At 39.1% G+C, this 21,338-nt stretch overlaps 3 protein-coding genes across 3 annotated transcripts; 1 reads left to right on the plus strand and 2 right to left on the minus strand.

Annotated features, from left to right (window-relative positions):
* Positions 1 to 8,605: 8,605 nt before the first annotated feature.
* Positions 8,606 to 10,222, minus strand: LOC136279708 (A disintegrin and metalloproteinase with thrombospondin motifs 9-like). The gene is made up of 3 exons (XM_066163655.1): positions 10,136 to 10,222; positions 9,189 to 9,809; positions 8,606 to 8,634 (listed from the first exon to the last, which is right to left on the minus strand). Exons 2-3 carry the CDS (start codon positions 9,697 to 9,699, stop codon positions 8,606 to 8,608), a joined length of 540 nt encoding a protein of 179 aa, XP_066019752.1. The 5' UTR covers positions 9,700 to 9,809; positions 10,136 to 10,222.
* Positions 10,223 to 17,068: 6,846 nt separating this feature from the next.
* Positions 17,069 to 18,081, minus strand: LOC131774588 (cysteine/serine-rich nuclear protein 3-like). Its single transcript, XM_059090636.2, has one exon. It carries the CDS (start codon positions 17,978 to 17,980, stop codon positions 17,261 to 17,263), a length of 720 nt encoding a protein of 239 aa, XP_058946619.1. The 5' UTR covers positions 17,981 to 18,081; the 3' UTR covers positions 17,069 to 17,260.
* Positions 18,082 to 19,411: 1,330 nt separating this feature from the next.
* On the plus strand, positions 19,412 to 19,798 carry LOC131774492 (histone H2A). Its single transcript, XM_059090528.2, has one exon. It carries the CDS (start codon positions 19,412 to 19,414, stop codon positions 19,796 to 19,798), a length of 387 nt encoding a protein of 128 aa, XP_058946511.1.
* The last annotated feature ends 1,540 nt before the right edge of the window (positions 19,799 to 21,338 follow it).

A 21,338-nucleotide genomic window follows, 5' to 3' on the forward strand; every position in this document is an offset into this window, starting at 1 on the left:
GATTGGTGAGAAGTCTTGAACTTGAACTTGAACTTGTACTTGGTCCAAGTTCTATTTAGCAGGAGAATCAATTGCTAATGATAGCACTATCCTATCATATCTATTTTATAGACAGAAAGGCAGACATATGCCAGACATTTGCGCATATCAGTGAGATACTGTGGCAGGCAATTCAAGCATAAAAGCTTTCTGAAACTGCTATGATTAAGAAAAAATTAGGGCCAAACTTTCAAAGTTGGCTGACTTTAACAGTTATTTCCAGTACTTGGACTGGGTCTAGCTGAATTACTGAAACAGATTTACCTTGCCAAAGGGTTCAACTAACTTTATTGTCATACTTTGGGAAAATTGAAGAAGAGGAAGAAGTTGTACACTTTTTATTTTGCAAAATTAAGCTTTTGGGGAACTTTTAGAAGGAAACCTTCATTAAGATTCCCTCTCAAATTTCTATAAAAAGCAGCAATCACTAATTACTGATGCATTTTATGAAAAATACAAGAATTTTTTTCCATTGGATAAATTTACTTCAAGATTTTTAAGTACATGTTTATCTCAGCTCAGATACATTAATATGTAAATGATTGATTTTGTGTGGAACATGAAAAATTCCATCCTTTTCACACAGTTCACCTTTTTGGCATTAGATTTTACAAGTTAGGTGTCACAACTTTTGATGTAAACAAACTGCAATAGTTCAGACATAGAGTCAACCACTCACTACCCATGTCTGAACTTTGGCTTCACTAAGTTGTCATAAATAATTTCCCACTGTCCTTAAGTATTAATCTTTGCTCAAAATTGACTTCTTCATTTTATCATATGTTTTCAAGATTATATATCAAGCACATTATTATTTTGCTACCCATTGAGAGGATGCGAAGAATGTAACAGGAAGCATTCTGGCTTGGATTAATCTAATGCTGAAAAGGTGAATTTTGAATCAAATAGTGGCAGCCATGTCAGTTGTTTAAAGGAATTATACCATATCACAAGTAAAGTTTGAGTCACAAGTCAAGTTCATGTCACAAGTCAAGTTCGAGTCAATTCAAATTGTTTTTCTTCTTTGTTGTTTTTATTTGATATGTGTCAAAATGATGAACCAGGGAATCAAGAACACTTTGTTTTACCGTAAGCTTAAAACATTTTTCACGGCCATTTGCGAGGGTTAATTCAGCATGGATTCACAGCTCAGTTTATGAAAGTTAACATTCCAGAGTATCTACCATTTTCCCCCAGAGATTCCAACTTTTTTTCCTTTATTTCACAAAACTGAGGCAGAAGTCCTTATGCTAAAACAAACCACCAAGACTTGCATTGTAAAACCAATTTCTAGTACTTGACTGCCATGTTGCATCCACAGGGATCCCATTCTCTCATTAACCAAAATTGTTGTGAACATATGTATTCCTCTATAAAACATTTGATTCACCAGAATGATCAAGTTTAACTTTATTTGATTTTCTTGTGGTATACGGGTTTCACTTGCTCAAAACTTGTAAAGTGAGCCATGTTTCAAAATGATCACATAATAATGTGTGGAATACAAAATGTATAATATGGACTGAGTAGTATGCATGGAAAAGAAGTTGAAAGTTAGCGAGTTAAATATCTTCCTTGTTAGAGCTTCAGTTATGGTTTCCACCAGGTTTTTAATATGTCTTAGCGGACAATAACAGCCTTTGAAACATTTTGAAAACTCTGCAACAATTCTATAAGATGGACAATAACTGCCTTTAAAACATTTTGTAAACTTTGTGACAATTCTGTAAGGTGGAGAGAGATCTAAGAGCCCTCAGCAACAATTTAGAATGCAAGAATTTTTGTATGCAGTGAAATCAAACCAGATGAAACAAGCTCTTTCAATTGAAGTGAAAAGTAAAAAACTTCATTAAATGATCAGGTTTCCATTTCTTGTTTTAACTTATTGGTGGCTAAAATAATAGCATACTGCCTTACAATGTTATTTTTCAAAGAGGGGAAAAATTTAAGTTGACTCAAACTTGACTTGTGACCGGAGCTTGACTTGAGCTCAAAGTTGACTTGTGAAATGGTATAACTCTGTTTAATGTCTGCTATGTAGTTTGCAGCATAAAATCATATGAAAGGACTATATTTCCTTGAATAAGCATTCTCCCCACACACACACACACCCTAGGCCAAAATGTAAAATAAGTGCCCCCCTCCTCGCAGTTAGTGAGGATACTATAAAAATCCTGTTTCTAATGCAAATTTATCTATACAATGAAACCAGCACAGGAGAATAGTTTACTTTCTGCATGTAGTTAATTCTATCTCATTGTGCTTGCAAAGGTATCATAGAAGGGGAAAAAAGTCATATTTTTCAATTTTCTGAAATTTCATATCTAGTAGAGAAAATAAAGATCTAATAATTTCGGAAAATTTTATTTTGGTATCTTTTTTATTTCAAGATATAAAGCAAAGAGTATTTTCAAAGTAGAACAGCGGACGCAAGATTGATAACACTTCATGTCAACTTCTACTCGTCACCTAATTCATGATTACGGAACCATAATTGATTTACAACGACACACTGTACGGTTTTGTACAGATATGAGATCGTTCATTCGTTATCAAATTACTCACTTAAGTTCTTTGCAAAAGGTAGAGAGATTGTTTTTGTTATTTAAATGTTGTAATCACGCTGTTATCAAGTCAAAAAGCGACACAAGTCTCTTTTGCCGTTCCAGAAAAAGGAAAAATTCCTTCGCAAAAATATTGTCCACTGAAAATGATAGCAGTTCCTTTTAAACTCAAGAGATGCAGTGGTCAGAGTCTTTTTCAATAGAACTTGTCGAAGGCCCTAGTTATAATTAGCGAAAAATCTAGCCGACAGACCGTCATTTTGCTTAATTTTCGGTTTCTATGCGAATTAAGACCTCGTCTACTCACCTGTTCGGTTTAGCTTCGTCTTCAAGTTCTCCAATATCGACCAAACTTTCCCATAGATATTGATGTCTACGAGATCGAACTACAGAAGAATCCGCCATCTTGATAATCAACGCGCATGGCTTCGGGGGAAGAACGCTGTCGATGAAAAGGGTTGCTATTTATAAAGGGGGTAAGTTCCCAGAGAAACTGACGTGATGAGTCGGTAGGAGAGTATAACAAGGTAATTTTGTATCATCAACTGCGTTGATAACGTAAATTGGCCACCGTTAAGAGTTTCAAATCTGACGTTTTATCTGCAAGCCCGAAAAGCTGTCTATGTTTTTGTCGCGTTTGAAGCGGGCCACCACCGCGCCCGGCAAATTGATCGACAGTCCGGTACTACAAATGGCACAGAGGGAAAATACCGATGGCATTCCACTCACTCTCACACTTCACCCTCACAACCACACAGGTCTATCATTCTTAAAAACTTTAAATCACCTCAAAACGATTGAGAGGCTGGTACGATCTTTTCACAACCCTGCACTAATTTAATTCAAACGCGACAAAAACATAGACAACTTTTTGGTCAGAAGTTCATTTCAAAGTACCTGGTATCAACCAGAACAGTTAAGAGAAGTTGGCTCATTTTGGCATGAGCATTTCGGGGAAATTGTAACCTTTTATTAAGCTTGTTACTGGTTGCTGAAACTACGTAAGCCGAAAAGGGACAATCCAAAAATATTTTGCAAATCCGAAGAAATATTTAGAATGGATATCTTTTGGACAAATCGCTTTTGAAAAGTTTGTCAAACAGAGAAATCAATTTAAAGTCCTGGTTTGATTCATAGATCCATAAATAACTTTCATGAATAGAAAATGCCTCTCAATCCAAGAATCTTTCCAAATCCAAAAAATTTTCGCAAATCGAGAAAAATATTATGTCACGTGACACTTGCGCCAGTAGTCAACACTTTAGGCCTCTTCGTATGAGCCCGGTTAACCGGGCTGGCCCGCTTACCAGGACGAATTTCGCCTTGGGTTCGTATGGGAAAATTCAGCCGGTTTCCGAGATGAGAAAAGGCCGAAGATCCTAGGGACGAGTTTTGGCGCGAAATTAGAAAAACAAAAATAGATGGCGAAACACAACCGAGTTATTTCTTTTACGCCTATCATGGCTTTGGCAACCCTTCTAGCTGTATCACTGCAGTTAAACGGGTTGCTAATGATGTGGAAAATTCATCAGGCAAAGCAAAACGATGCCATTCGGGCCGCCTTGTTTCGGAAGCGAAATTATTCGTGACGAAGGTTGAAACGAATAAAGCAAAGATGCTTGAACCGAAGCATTCGAACGTGTTGGTATAAGCCTGGTCGAACTGACTCGTGGTGGGAAAACATTTGGACAGGAACTGCACCTGAAGAATGTTGGAAAGAAAACTTCAGAATGTCAAGAACCTCTTTTGTGAACCTCGTTGCAGAGTTGAGACCATATATTTCACCAAACCCTACGTCATCGACCATTAAACGCATGCGCTGTTGCGAAGAATTCATCCCGGTAACCGGAATGAAGTGTTCATATGGCAAAATTTTCCAGCCCGCTTACCGAGATCCCGGTTGGAAAACCGAGATCTCGGTAACCGAGCCAGGCCGCCCTCTCATATGAACACATCGAAAATTTTATAAAGGATTTAGAGGTAAGGCGAGATCTCGGGATGCACTAGGTCGACCTGGAGTCACTGCGCGAACGGACTAAATTGTACCAGGTGTATTACGATGTTCTGTCACAAATGTGGAGAAGAATTTGTGAGCAATGAGCTATTCTGCCATCGATGTATTGTTAAGTTTTTAAAAAAATACCATGGTATTTCTACGAACTTGAGGACTCGACAGAAAAGGTTGCTTTGGTAATGTGAGTGGCGAGTATATTGGCTGAGACTGGACATGATCTACCGTCTGACCTCAGATAAATACTGCCTTTGCTGAGTATAACATGTTTGGTGTCATGAGTGAGAATAACAAATACGAGCTGATCTTTGATTCTTATTCAGGTAAATCCCTAAGTTTCGTAATTAATGGGGGCAGTGTGAATATTATGAAAGATTCCTTACTCCTTCGCTCTTCGCAGCATCATTTACCCAAAAACGAAACAAGTTTTACACCGATACCGTCGTGCATGTCCACGAGATCAATCTAAGCTTGCTTAGCCACAGGCGGCCCAAGCTCACGTCTCGAGAAAAAGCCAACGATGAATTCATGAACGCGTCACGCGTTGTGTGACTCGGTGTTAAGTTACGGGAGGAACCGTTGAAAATTTGAACACGTTATAAGGAATAGTATGGGGAACGATATATGGTCGATTTACAACGATAAATATTTCGAAATATGAATATTTTACGCGTAAAATCAATAAAACTTACTCATGCCCTGTGTATCCGTCGTTGTTTCTGGCGATTTCTGTCGTTTTAAGCTTGCTTTACCATCACTGTTATCCATGTCAAAAGACGAAGTCAAGGCTGCACACTCTGATTTCGACCGGATCGGGAGGATTTTCGGGGCGCAAACCACCTCCGCGTGGACCACGGTCGAAATCGGAGTGTACAGCCTTGACTTCGTCTTTTGACATGGATAACAGTGATGGTAAAGCAAGCTTAAAACGGCAGAAATCGCCAGAAACTACGACGGATACACAGGGCATGAGTAAGTTTTATTGATTTTACGTGTAAAATATTCATATTTCGAAATATTTATCGTTGTAAATCGACCATATTTCGTTCCCCATACTATTCCTTATAACGTGTTCAAATTTTCAACGGTTCCTCCCGTAACTTAACACCGAGTCACACAACGCGTGACGCGTTTATGAATTCATCGTTGGCTTTCTCGAGACGTGAGCTTGGGCCGCCTGTGGCTTAGCCTGCCAGTGTTTGCTTTTATAGCTCTATGAATGAATCTTATCATTTCCATCTCTCTGACATCGACTTGGTTATGCGTACGTAAAGAATGACGGGACGGCTGATGCAATCAAGTAACCTCCACTTGAAAAATAAAATAGAGTGTACTTGCATTTGATTTTTTAGGGTTAATTGTTCAGTTCAGATATTTCAGAATTTAATTTTGTTTACTGGTTCTGGTGGCAGTTGATTTTAGCTCAGTATCTTTGTGGGTTTGAATTTTTAAAATTTTAAAGATCTTAATTGTAAGTAGGAGCCAACCTTTCTTTATCACAAGATTTCATGACGCATACTGCATTGTTCTGTTTTTATCGCCTATTGCTCATAATATCATAAATAATTATTCATTTCATGTGCCATTTTGTTAGGAAATGCTGGGCCGGCCATGGACTACTCAAGATCAAGATAATGATGAGCATAGCGGGGACAGAAACTGCGCCATTAACAATCAAGGAGCCTTGTGGTATGGTGCCTGTTACTCCTCTGGCTTGAATGGCTTCTATTATCATGGAAAGCGCTCATAATTCGACGGAGTGACATGGTATCGCTGGAGAAGTAATAACTCCTTAAGGAGGACTGAGATGAAAATGATACTGGCGGACTTCTGGACAACTATGTCTCTTTTCCTCAAATAACCTTCGGCTAACAGCTTAGCTATTATTCACTATTGACTTAGAACAACGACGTAATCTCGATCAGTGCCAAATAAGCCTTTCATGTTTAATATCGCTAACAACGTATGAACGATTTCCTTCCAACTGTTCCAGCATAGCCTTTTTGGTTTGATTTTTTTCTCGTTCGTATTCGTTCTTAAACCAGCCTCCGATTGCCACATAAATGTTTGAATTTGAATGATCAACAAGACAGATGTAATATACGTATAAGCTGGCCTTAATAAGGGTTGTCCGGAATCTAAATATCTGAATAAAAAATCATCGGGATATGGATACTCGAGATACAAACCACGGGAATATTGACGGGATACAAGATATTTAGGCCAAAAAGTCAAACTGAGGATACGGGATACCCGCCCTCCCTAATGGGGCCTTACATTTTCATTGGTTCGTTTGAGTCATTCCGTGACCAAGTTTTCATCCTGTGAAAATTTGGTCACCAGAGAAGACGACTGAAAAACTGCAAAATTTCGACATTTTCCTATTTTTTAGGCTTTCTGTACTTACATTTCGAACTTACTGACCAGTGGAAACTTTCCATCATTCTTTTCAGTCACAGTGTGTAGAATTGATGAATTGGACCCGAGCAATTACAGGCCAATCTCCCTCTTGTCAATATTTAATCGTATCTTTGGGAAACTTATTTATAACCGCTCAAAATCTTTTCTGGATAAACACCATACATTGTACCATCATCAGCATGGTTTCGGGAAAAATGCTTCACACAGCATGCACTCATTGACATTGTCAACGGAATCCAGCGCAATATTGATGGAGGTTATTCTCGTGTAGCATTTTTATTGATCTCAAGAACGCGTTAGACATAGTCAATCTTATTGCAAAAACTCGCACGTTACGGAATCCGTGGAGTAGTAAATATCTGGTTTTCCTTTTATCTAAATGATCGACATCAAACTATTCAAGTCGGCACCTACGTATCTTAGATAGAGTGTTGTCTCTATTGTGTGCCACAAGGATCAGTCCGGCTTAGGACCTTTACTGTTCTTGCTGTACATGAATGACATCTCTTTCTTACTTGCTGAAAACACACCCACTTGCTTTATGCTGATAAGAGTTTCAGATCCCTCGAAGTAACCATTCACGAGGAGTGAAGAATGTGAGAAAATGGCTGATAAATACGTTATCTCTTAAAGTAAAAAAGTCTCACTTTTTGTTTTGTTTAGACCGTATCAAAAACGTGTTGATTATGAAGTGAACATAAATTTCTTTGACTAAAGCACCAATTCTATTGTCTCTCTGGAACGGAGAGAATACGTAAAATACCTTGGTGTCCTTATCGATTCAAATTATCCTGGAATCAACACATTGCATTTATTTCATCGAAAATTAGCAAGTCTTTACGCATATTATCAAGATTGAGACGTTTTGTCCTACAAACTGTATTGCTTAACATCTATCAATCTCTTATTCAATCTCACTTGTCTTATGGGGTTGCCGCGTGAGTCTGAGGCCGAGCTGCCCAAACAAATTTGGAGATGGTTTTGGTTTCGTAAAAACGTGCTCTCCGCGCGATGTTTTTCAAACCCTTTAGATCTCATGCGGTACCTTTGTTCAACTTGTCAAACATTCTTCCTCTTCATCTTATCTATTTTAAAACAATCTGTTCTTTAATGCATAATTTCGTCAACGATCTAACACCTACTTACATTTAAGAAATATTTAGTTATTCTCCAGGAAAACACCACTATTCTACAAGGTCCTCAGTGACTAGTAATCTTTATCTTAAACATGCGAGAACAGAGAATGCAATGAAAACTTCTTTTTCAAGACTGGGTGTAGGGGTTTGGAATAGTATTCTCATCTGTCTTTGTTCTAAATATAAATTTAAAGACTATTACGTGGACACTTGTGTTTACATACCATGGTAGTAGAAATAAAACCAAGTTCTAGGTTATGAGCGTGAAACTGTAGTTTATAGTAATCCCTATCGGTAGAGTGACCTCCTTCAGTCCTGGTCATTATAAGTGAACTACTTTTTTTTTCTGGTGAGGATCAATTAGATGGCCTTTCCGACCCTGTTGAAATGCAGTTACTAATTCTGTCAGTTCCAGAATCGCGCACCTGAAGGCATCAGTCTTCATTCACAGCCAGTAAGGAACCTGTGTAGTGATAAGTTATATTAAGACTTTCACTTTATCTCAGCAAATTACAATTTTAGATATTTACACCCACTGGCATTTAAATATTGGATTCCTGACACAGAATTGCAGGCAAACAAAACTGCAAGAAGGCAAACATGTAAGAATAATTTTACTTGGTTTTACCTGCTGAGTTGATGGTGTAAATTGGCCTCCGAAAGGCATTCAAATAGACAGACCGATAGACAATCGCACAGGGGGAAGTGTCAGTTCGTGGAACAAGGAAGTTATAACAATATTGAAATTTATACGATAAACTGGATCCTACTCGCATTTCGTCGTCTGTTGGAGGACAGACGCATAGACGACGTGACCATCGCCGTGGGTCAGTACAGTAAGAGATCACAGACCAAACCTCGAGTACCACGTTTTTATTCTTACCACATTTTGACGTCATCTGTGATCTGTAACTGAACGGACCCACCGCAACACGAAATCTTTTTATTAATTTCATGGCCAGTTGTGTTATGAAAGCTATTCCAGGGGTAACTAAGACAAACATGATTTATACCTACCAGCAGGAATGGAACACAGAGGCTCCAGTATGATAAATCCCCCTGACGGCTCACATATACCACACCAACCTCCACACTTGGCAAACACCACTGCACCATCACGCGACTTCTGGTAGTCCTGCATCGTCAAACTAGTCGGGTATACCAAAACTTTCCAGGTCACATCGTCCCGAACGTGAAGTCTCGTCCCTCTCAAATCAACCTTAAACTGACCCTTACGGCAGTCACCGGAGTTAGAAGACGAATAACAATCCCCAGCTTTGCCATATGAGATGTCTTTACCCTCCTGCGTCTGCGCAAATGTGAAAACATTGCTTAGAATTTTCATGGTTGTTATATCAAGGCGCACTTTGCTGAAGTAAGTAGTGCCTCGATCTTTGTACAGAGTTGATTGCACAGCCCCACTGCAGCCGCCACTAGGATATTGGAGCCTCTGGGCATACACAATAGCAAAGTTGTTCTCAGTACCAGACTCCAGGGTGATGAACTCTTGCGGCGTGTTATATGCCATATTATGACAGTAAATTCTAGTTGGGTCTTTACAGCCGTCGCTTACGTGAAGGAGGTAATGGCCGTCAGAAAAGTACCCGAATGTTTTCACCTCTGCACAGCTGCGAAACTCTGTTTAGAATTGATATCAAAATCAAATTCAAAATTGCTTAGGTTGCCACGTATACTGCAATCCTAAAATCAACTCAAACGAAAAACAGCTAAAAGAAAACAATGTCGAGAAACTGTCCCATACAGTCGCTTCCATCCGAGTTGGCGAGCGTTTTAATATGAAAAACGGGTAAAAAACGCACCGAATCGTATGCATTTCAAATGAAGACGCAGACGAGGGGACAGATGGGATTAAAACGAAAACCGCTGATGTTGGCAAAAATATCCTGCCTCGTTTTTTTTTCTTTGAGACTAAAACGGACTCTTTTAAAAACAGATTGACCCACCTTTACTCGCAGCATGTGGCAGTTTCTTTGCCTCCTCTATGTCTTTACTTGGCTCGGGTGTAACTATGAGGTTGATCCCCGAGGAGATCTTCTTCCACTTGTCTATGCCCACCTCCTCCGTAATAGTAAATACAATGATCTTCACTGCATTGCTTCTAAAATTGGTGATCTCGGTCCTGATCTCAGAAGAATTCTCATCAAAGTTTCCCTGGGTCAGCACAACAAGAATATTCTCCGCAAATGGCCGCTCGCCTTTTTGAGTTGTGAAAACTTCATCTCGTACTTTTGTAAAAGCACTGCTTAGTGTGCCTGGTTGGCCCCCAGGGCCAGGTATGCCGCCTACGAAACTCGTAAAGTTGGCTTTGTTGTAGTCATCATTGAAGAAGACCTTGGCAAACGCAGGACCATTGTAGTCCACCAGAGCAACACGAGTTTTGTCCTCAGATACTGCATATTCATCGACAAAGTTCTTCAAGATGGTTACCATTCTTGCATAGACTGAAGAAGCTTGAGCTCCAGACGCACCGATTACAAAAGCAAGATCGACGGCTTTTTCTACGGAATATGACAACAACAAAAAGAAAATACGGCATAAAGTTAAGGCTGTACAGTTTAAACTGAATTAAGCTGACCCACGGAGAGGAATTTTGACAATAGCCACGAAGACGGATTTACTTTTTACATCTAGCAGCTTTTATCAGCTTTCCTTCTTAATAAGATGATACCCCTAAAATCTCAACACCTCCGCGGCACACGCGCTAATTTTTTTGTCCGCTACAAAGTTTGAAGCTTTCAACAAAGGAAGCCGGTGAGAGGTCTACTAATCGACGATCAGAAGCCTATTTCTGGAATGTTCGATGACTGAAAATGTCCAGTGTTGCAGTAGGGGCTATTAACCGGGGTCCAGCCGAAGGCTGGCACCGGTCATAAAATGCAGACGGTTTCTGTCGTTTTTTCAACGTTACATTGTTAGGGATATATCGCTGACTTGAGATATATCACTGGCTCGTTACTTTTGGGAGTGCTCGCTGGCTCATTGAAATCTTATCCGCTATTTTGAAAAGCACTAGGCATGGAGAACAGTCAAGAGAAAGATTATAGCTTTTTGGGGAACGACACATTCCCCAACCTTTACGATGCACTAGTTTGGTACTTAAAATATGGAGGAATAATAACACTGAAGCGACTTTAAGAGTCTCTGATTGTGAATTACGTCAGTATTAGCCTTCACCGAAGAGGGGGGAGCGGTGCGAGAGATTAACTATATTTATGCAATCCCATGTCCCACTGGGCCCCGTAAGTTCCAAGTAGTGGTTCTAGTTAAAGAAAGATACGACGGACATGGCAACAAGAAATTAGCAAAACAAAAGATTTAAATAGGCTCTATTGGATTTTTTGACTGCCCAAGATCTGGGCGCGAACATAGCGCAAGCTTTAAAAGTGTCAACATGCAAAAAAAACATGGGGGCTCGATAAGATCGGACGATTATTATCTGCAAAGATGTGCTAGAAACACTTTAACTCAATGCAGTTTTTCTGTAACGGAATCTAGGGTTTCCGGCAACTGCACCCGTAATATTCATAGGCCTTCTACGCCTGAAAAAGAGGTCAACCGAAAAGAAAACACCGTGGGAAAGATTGCTAATAGGCGACAGCTTCGAAAGTTTACGCATGCTCAGATATAGATCTTGGCGAAGTCTTAGTCCATTACGTAATGTTTTGCGACAAAGAAAATAGGGATCTTTCGAGCAAGATTGATCGCGTTTCCATAGTTGGAATTTCCAAAGATTTGCTGGACCGTTAAACATATTCGCGCCCTTCCTAGTCCCTGTGGATAAAAAAAATTCATAAGACCAAATTTGAGATGGAGGAAGAAAACACAAAATTGCAAATAGCGATGAAACTTCCTTTGTAACCCCAATTTTTTTTCAGCTTTTAAATGATCGGCAAGACAAATTTCACAAACTGTGAAAATTTTGAGAGATTTCACCGCAGTAAATTGAAGAAAATCGAAGGTAAAGCCAAATTATCACTGGCGAGCGCCTCCCTTTGTGGAGCCTTGATAACGAAAATCATTTTGTTAATATTTACTACAACAAACGATAGTCTGAACCTTGCTCATCGCCTTTTGATAGCGTATAGTGACCTTGAAAAGCAAAACATTAAAATTTTCTGGAAAAACATTACGCTGGCGCGCGCGCCAACGTTGAGGAAAAACATTGAGGAGTCTTCCTATTGAACCCAACAATAGCTCAGCACGTGCTTTTAAAACTCTGTACCATTTCTTTCAAAACTTTGTCATTTCTCAGCGTTTCTGTGAAAAACAAAGACTTGAAATCACCATGTTCTATGCGCTCTTAGAGCGGCCGGGAAACTTCTACAGTAATTCAGCCACGTTTATATTTTTAACTCACCGTTTTCTGGAAGTTCACTGTCGTGACATTTTAAAATCCCTGTTTTAATTTCTAACAATTTTAAGGAAAAAAAGCGCGAGATTTAATTTATCCTGTTTCCTCTCCTTATATCTTAAATTGTTTGAATTTTTGTTTCTCGATGCTGGATAAATAACGATGAAGGAAAATCAGCTATTAGGGCACGTTAAGTGAATGGGTTTTTCAAGGAACAAGCCCAGATGATAAGGAACGAAACCTCATAAAATAAAAACACAGATCACAAAAAACATGTTTCAAATTAAAGAGTAACGAGTAATCCAGTTGTGAATGAAAACCTTCAATTTCCATGTCGCAATAAACCAAAACTGCCTGTCCAGATCCATTTAAATCCAACCAATATTTCTTGCTAATAACATTTTTTCCTTCACTCGCTTTTATTTCCCGACATGACACTGCAGACACTTCTGGCCTGGATCCCAAAGGAGCTGTTATATAAAGTAGATAAAACAGTACAAGCATTAATTAACCATAGCTTCTCTTGCTTACTATAACTTCGACTGCACACAACCAGACTCTACCGAGAATAGCTATGATATCTAATGCATACCTCTGTCGACTAAACGTACGCGGTAAAACCGAGCAGGGTCTGGTTGGAAATTCTCAGGCCTTGCCTCTTCGGTCCGGTTATTCAGTTCACAGTGCTTTTCTCCGATTATGTAATTGTAACTCTGGCATCTGATTTCTCTCTCACAGCTGATGTCACACTCGTGGATGGCTGTTACTGAGAACTTCTTGAAGACGAATCCTTCCAGAGCCATTCCGCTTATACTCGTTTCCTTTCTGCATTGTCCATCTGCGGATACGATGGCCATCAAGAGGCCAACGGAGAAAAACAGACACACTTTTCTCCACATTAAACGACCACGATGAGCAAAAAAAAAATGAGTGAGTTTTCGGTGTCTCCTGTTATGGAGAGTAAATGAAGTCGATCTATACTGAGAATTGTTCTTAACTACTTCTCAAAGCAGTGAAACTTTTCTCAGCAATGTTTATCAGTAGGTCACGAAGCAATTTCTTACCTCAGTTTGTTATTTTGTTTCGTAACATTTTTTTTACATCGACCTTTAATTGGCTACCAGAATACGTATAACATTGATTAGCTCAGTGTTTCGATGATAAAAAACCTACGTGCGATTATCCTCTTGTTATTGCCGCGCATCTCAGGGTTCTACGTTTTTTTTTTGCAATTTTACAGCTGAGTAATGGGAAAAATACTTCAGTAGTATAATTCAGCTACTCAAGCTGGAAAAATGCCACCGTTGAGGTAAATATTAGCTCATAGTTAATAATCACTGAAAAGTTTAAGAGGGATCAGCTTAACATGGAATTTCTTGTTTAAACACAGGTAAAAAGCAAGAGTTGAAATTCTCTTGTAAACAACTATTGGAGGAAATCATCGGTTTCTTTTCTATTATAAAAGGAATTCTTTTCTTACTGTGTTTCTTTTTTCCTCTGTTACTTACTTACATTAATTATTTACAGCTTTGTTGACGAGTTCGACTCGCTAACAATTTTCGTCTTAATCAGTTCCGCTGCTCGATTATCTTTCGTCCATTCGCATTGAAGTTTAACAAAGTAACTTTTATAAAACTAAGAGAGCCCCATTTTAAACTTTAGCCCATGGAATAAGCTACATCACGGAAAATTGAAGAGATTGTTTAGTTTTTTCGTTTGTTTTATGTCATGGATGTTTTTCAGTTAAGTGATGACATGTGGTGGACGGTGTGTTGGTTCTCTGTCCCTCGTTGGCCTCTTGATGGCCATCGCGGTATCTGCTGACGCACAATGCAGACAAGAAACGAGTATAGGTGGAATGGCTCTGCAGGGATTTTTCATCAAGAAGTTCACATGAGTGTGACATCTGCTGTGAACGAAAGACCAGGTGCCAGAGTTATAATTACGTAATCGGAGAAAAGTTTTGTGAACTGAATAACCGAACCAAAGAGGCAAACCCTGTGAATTTCCTCGCAGACTCTCGGTTTTACCAAGTAGGTATTTTTGGCAGAGGTACGTAATGTGCTTTAAGTGAAATCTGCCATCACAGTTCTGTTTAACTAGTAAAATTAATAGCTAAGGCTTATAACATTTTGTCTCATTTCTATCACAGCTTCTCTGGGATCTATTCCAGAACTGCCTGCTGTGTCGTGTCAGGAAATAATAGCGAGTGAAAGCAAAGCACAGGCGGCCCAAGCTCCAGCTGTGAGATGATCATCTTGCGCAATAACAGTCATGGCGGAATTATAAGAGTTTGTATGGGAATATTTACGACCGCTCTAAGGTATAAAATAATACGTCAAATTCTCAAAAAAAATACCTCACCTTACTTTCACAGCCTTCAAAGCCTTTTCTTATGAACGTTGAAAACCTCGAAATGGACAACTCGCTAATATGCGTTCTTTTCATCAAAGTAAGCGGTCATGTAACAAGCGATACGCTGTGAAAGTAAGGTGAGGTATTTTTTTTGAGAATTTGACGTATTATTTTATACCTTAGAGCGGTCGTAAATATTCCCATACAAACTCTTATAATTCCGCCATGACTGTTATTGCGCAAGATGATCATCTCACAGCTGGAGCTTGGGCCGCCTGTGAGCAAAGCCGTCATCAGCAAACAATACTGGTTGGATCCAGGTGGATCTGAGAAGGCCGTGTTGGTTTATTGCGAAATGGGAATGGAAGGTTTTTGTCCAAACACTTGACTGATTTGCTTGTTCATCGTATCTTCATTTTCTTTTGTGTTTCTATTTTTTCTGTTTGTAGCCATTAATGTATGCAGTCCAATTTCGAGTTACATCACTTCAAACAGAGCTAACCACCTTTTTTTTTCTAGATATCGATGAGTGCACCGCCGGTACTGACGACTGTGACGAGAACGCCGGCGCTTACTCGGTATCAACACTGTCAGCTCTTACATCTGCATGAGTAAGCAGAGATGTTAATTAGAAATGTATGACTTTTAATTAATGAACTTGAAGTGATGCCCTTGTAAAAAGAGATACACTTTGATTGATTGTCTTGTTCGGGTAGATCGCTAAACATTTGGAACCTTTACAAAGCTGGTAAAACAATAGGCGGTGTTTACACCATTAAACCTGAAAAAAGATCTGCTCTTGATGTACTTTGTGACCAAACAATGGCTGGTGGAGGATGGACTGGGATCCTGAAAGAGACTGGACAACTCGGTTGAATTCTACCGGGGATGGAAGGTAGAGCGAAAAATCACCCAGCTGTTTCCTTGACAACTGCACTCGCTGTATGTCGTTAGCCCGCTATTTTGCTGGCCTCCATTGACGGAGGGCCAATGACAGGTTAAGCTGCTCTCTCTTTATGTTAACCAACACAACTCGTGATCGAGGCTTGCACATAAGCGCTGTTCTTTTCGAAACCAACTTTGTCAGGACTGTTTGACTTACAATTTGCCCTTCAATGTAAAAGACCTTTTTATGGTTTCTTGAGCCAACCGGAGCCTTGTGAAATATCATTAAGATATTAACTAATTTCCCTACATCTTGGAGGAATAGCAGTGTTATGCACAAAAAATAACGAGAAAAAAAAAACATTGCAAATTAAGAGTAATAGTAAATAAAGTCAGCCACTGAACTAACGGCTTTGATGTGTTGATGTGTCTATGAGCCGTGAATGGATGACTATTTTAAAGGGGTCCTCGTAAAATATCGTGCAGCGAAAAAATCTCTCGAATTTTAAGATTTGAGGATTTTGAGAAAAGTTTCGACCCGCAAAAATTGAGAAAAAAGACAAAGAATGAATGAATGAATGGAAACTCCGTTTATGAACCAAGCGTCAAAACGGGTACTTTGTATTAGAAATCACTCGAAAATCCTTCTGCGAATCATTTACGTTGCATAGCTCCTCTCTGTATAACTTGAGGTTCAAAAGTTACATATTTGAAAAGTTTTATTTTTTTCCTTGCCGATGTTTTGCTGCAAGAACCGGGAAATCGGAAAAAATTGTTTCCATGCAAAATTTTTAAGATTTCAATCGGTAAGAATTTGTTCTCGTAAAACACACAAATGCTGACATTCACACCGCCAATTCACTAAATTAACTCCCGCAAAATTTCATGCTCCATATTTGTTGTAAATTGTAAATCGCTGAATCCTTTCATGTTTTAAATATCGATGTCCCGCGAAAAAAAAATCAAAAGCAAAAGAAACAATGGTAATATAACTTAATAAAAAATAGCGAACATGTCATTTTAAATATTGAATCGATTTTCACACTAGTTCTTAAATAGACTCTGGCATTCACGGCATATCAATATTTCCTGCGAGTCGGCAGATTCTCAAATGGAAAATATCTTTAATTAACTTTCCGTCTTTAGCTTAAAACTGCAAAAGATGACACTTTAGTAATCAAAGGCTGACACATTACCGGTCTTCTTGTTGCGATATGGGCATTTAGCTAGCTGCCACACTACAACACAATGGAGAATTTTAACGAAGAGTCTCGATCTTCTCATACAAAATATAATTTTATTTCGTGCAGATTTCGCACCCCCTTAAAGATATTACACATTTCAAATTTCAATAAATCACACTCTCCGAGTCATGGCTCCGATATTTAATGTTCGTTAGAAATCTTTCGCTTTTTTTCTTATCCTTTTGATGTACAGTGTACAACACAAACGACGTAAAGATAACGTATGTTTTGAGCTATGAAACGGAAGTAAAACCCATTACTTGTCTTGAAGCTTGCAAATCATTCGAATCTCGTTCTTGATCGGGTGTCGATTCACGCCAGAGATATTTCTCTCCTCGAAGTTTCCAAACTGTTTCAATAAAATGACGGCGTACCGTAATCGGGTCATACTCATGACGTCCGTGAGGGTTCTGGCATCCTTCACGGCTACAGCCACACGGAAAACTATCTCGATCGACTTGACAATTTATTCCGTTTAAACGACAGCTACATGAGTCAGGCTCACAGAAGTCTTTACACGAACATCCACAAAGCTGCCGAGAATATCTAATTTGCATACACTCAATAGCCTCTTGTTTGTTGATTTTCTTTACGCCGGCCGCTTTCAAAATGTCTTTGCGATCCTTTTGTGGAATTGGCATAAAACAGTGTTCATCGTCGCTGTCCACGCTATCATATGAATCTTCCGTATCGCTTTCGCTCTGATCTTCTTCGGATATTAAAGTTCTTTCGACAAAGCTGTGTTTATGTTTCATCCCAAGCGTTGTTCCACCATTCGAAGGCACACACGTATAACCTTGTGTACGAGGAAAGTGGAATACTGTTCTCTCGCTGAAACGGACACGTCGATTCCGTTTCGCACTCTGATATTCCTCAACATTTCCCAAACTGTCGGCGCTATCAGAACTAGCTGTACTCAATGAATCTTCTTCTTCCAGTTTTCTCTTCGACATTTTCAACCTTTCTCCCTGTCCTGTTGTTATGGGCTCAGCCCAGGTAAATTACCAAAACGATCGAAAATTCACAGTGGCAACTTGTTCTTTATGCGAATTGACAGCTCCTCAACAGGTGCAAAGCTACCATTGAGCGGGAAATATCATTGGACGGTGGATGTATTGTTTTAAAGGAGCCGTCAATGAAAAAAACGGCTGATAGCTCTCATTAATTATTTATTCCTGATTGGATAAGACTTCTACCTCCTAGTTCCTATTGGCTCAGGGAGAACAAAAAGTTTTCATCACTGAAGACGCGAGGCGAAAGTTTTTGCCACGTCTCCAGGCCACGATTTTGAAACTGCGACAGCTTTATGTCGAGGCACGTTTCACTCGCGTAGGAAAACTTTCCTGATAAATGAATGTTATGTATGTGTATGTTCTGTTGAAAGATAAAGCTGTAACTGAATTAGTCGGCTGAATTAGCATTGAAGGTCACCCCAATAAACCCTAAATTCAAAGAATTTCCCACCAGCATAAAAGATAAAACCGTACCTGAAATTCGAAAGCAGGTACAAAATTTATTTTCTCAATTTTTCTGACTGACAGTTCGACACCGTGGTTTTCAAAGGAGGTTCGACCAAAGTGTGATTCAGCAGGTTTCAATCCTGGTTTCGCATATAACTTTCTTTGACCTCAAGTATCGTCAGTGTCTTTTAACGATTCCTACTCCGGCTGAACGATTTGCTTTCCACGAAAAAAAAAGAATAAAAAGTAAAAATGTGGTTTACGATAAAGGTCAAATGTTCGAGGTCATTTATCAAATAATCCTCGAATTTAGCGCGGCTTAAAAAAAATAATTTAATCAGGAAAATAAGATCATTTCACCGTTTTTTTAAGCCTTTGTGAGTTACGAATAATTGGATGAATGAAATTTGGCGATCGGTTACTGAAACGTTATGCTGAAGAAGACTACGTGCCTTGTAAAAAGAAAACTCTGGCCGGATTTATTTGGCTTATGTATGGAGTTTTATGAAACCTCTCCTGAACACATTTCCGTTTAGAATCTCGGCCGGCTTACTATATATAGGTCGCTTTGTTATGGTGTTAGCTTAATTTCATTCTAGCCTTCATCAGCAATATGACAACGTCTAGTAATTTTTTTGTGACATTTTTCCGATTTTTTTCTTCTTTCTTACACAGGAAAGACTCTTGAAATCGTACAGAGATAAAAATGTTTTTGTTTTTTTGGGCTAAGGAAACAGGAAATACACCAATGGTTCCTTGGACTTCCGTTTATACTTCTCGCGATGTGATTGGACGAACAATGGAACTTTCGATTCGTTAAATAGAATGTAAACATTCTTGTACTTGATTTGCTCCATTACCTAATGATATCTCCTTATATATCAAGTGTTCTTTATTTCCAATAGAAAAGATATACGGTAAATCATGTCTGGACGAGGGAAAGGTAAAGCTAAGGGTACTAAATCGAAATCACGTTCTTCCCGAGCGGGTTTACAGTTTCCAGTCGGCAGAATTCATCGTTTGTTGAGGAAGGGAAATTACGCTGAACGTGTTGGCGCAGGTGCCCCAGTTTACATGGCCGCTGTTTTGGAATACCTTTCAGCTGAAATACTGGAACTCGCCGGAAATGCAGCTAGAGATAACAAGAAGTCTAGAATAATCCCACGCCATCTTCAGCTTGCTGTACGCAACGATGAAGAACTGAACAAGTTGCTCGCCGGTGTCACCATCGCCCAGGGAGGTGTGTTACCGAACATTCAAGCGGTGCTGTTGCCAAAGAAGACCGAAAAAGGAGGAAAAGCCACTCACTAGACCTTATATATTTGCTTGGAAAGCTAACAGTTTACCTTATCAAAGCCATTGAGACGAAGTGCTTTAAACGGCTTGGTCGTTTACTTTCCCTTGGCATATCAAGACTACAATTTATTTCCCCAGTCATAAATGAACAGATTACTATTGAGTGGATGCTGCTACGAAGAAAGATAAATAATTTTCTTGATTGATTAGCAAAATAGGGTGTATCTAGGAAGATTTCCATACAACTCCATGCTTTCATGATCTTTTAATAAGCACACGTTTTATTGATGAAGAAAACTGTGGCGAAAATAATAAATCGCATTTTGCCTTTGGTATCACGGCTTCGTTTCAGTAGCACTATGGGATTACACGAAAATCTTTCCTACTTCTTGAGGAACAGTCAAATTGTGACACTATTCATTGTCAGGTGGCAGTGTGTGCCTTCTTGTCAGTTGCTGGGATTTCTTTAGATGCCACCAAAAATAAGAATTACGTATCTATTTGGTACTGCAACAAGTTTGTGTCACAATACTCAATCCAAACAGTACAGTAACGAAGGAGGTTCTATATCTTCTGGCATCGATATCAGACTAAACTATGTCAATTTGAGCGACAAGTTACAGTGGCGAATTTGTTTGCTCTATTAGATTATCTGTATCTTCTTCCACTGTAGAAAGTCTTCTGCTTTCACAAGTAGCCACAAACAGGGCGAACCTCAATTTCGGTCCAAGGAGACTGTATGCAAATCCTTCAAAAATTGCTCTGAAAAGAAATTTTATGGATATGGCTGCTAGACGTTTCCTAACGTAGCAAGTTCCTACTAAGCCATTGCTCTGAAGAGAAATTTTATGGATGTGGCTGCTAGACGTTTCTTGACGTAGCAGGTTTCTGTTAAGCTATAAAAAACACAATCTATGTGAGATCCAGCTGTTAATGAAGGTTACATGTAAGGTGATTGATGGTGAGTAGCTCTGAAATGGCCTTCTAAAACTCGGACATCAAGTTGACAAAAGACAAAAACTCAGGTAACCACATCTTTTTAATTTCTTTTCTACACACAATATACAGAGCAATTTGCAAAGCATTTTCTGACAATTTCTTGAACACCTGATAATTGGGCTTGCATACAACATCTGAGCCATTTGTGCTTTCTAAAGAAACAATTTTCCTTAACCATCCTGGGTCTTCCTTCAACTCTGATCCTTTAATTAACCCTTCATGCACTAACATCAGTATCTATTTCCTCCACACTCCTCTCTACAGAGTTTATTTGGTACTGATGATGAGAATTTGTTTAACAATCAAAGCTTCTTAGGTTGGCAGTCATTCCTATATTCTCATTATCTCACTGAATTATTCAACAGAAATATACTAAGGAGAAACTAAATGTTGGTCACTCTAAGAGTTTCAAAGATTGAAAGAGATAATCCACAGGTTGTCACTGTGATTTGCGTCGTGAAGTTTACAAAACCTTCGGTTGCCTAGTCAAATTGTCTGTTACATAGGAGTTGTGAGATGAAGAACTGTTAGGGGAGAGAGCTGATCAATAGAACAA

This window comes from Pocillopora verrucosa, chromosome 3 (genome assembly GCF_036669915.1).
Source record: "Pocillopora verrucosa isolate sample1 chromosome 3, ASM3666991v2, whole genome shotgun sequence".
Taxonomy (NCBI): domain Eukaryota; kingdom Metazoa; phylum Cnidaria; class Anthozoa; order Scleractinia; family Pocilloporidae; genus Pocillopora; species Pocillopora verrucosa.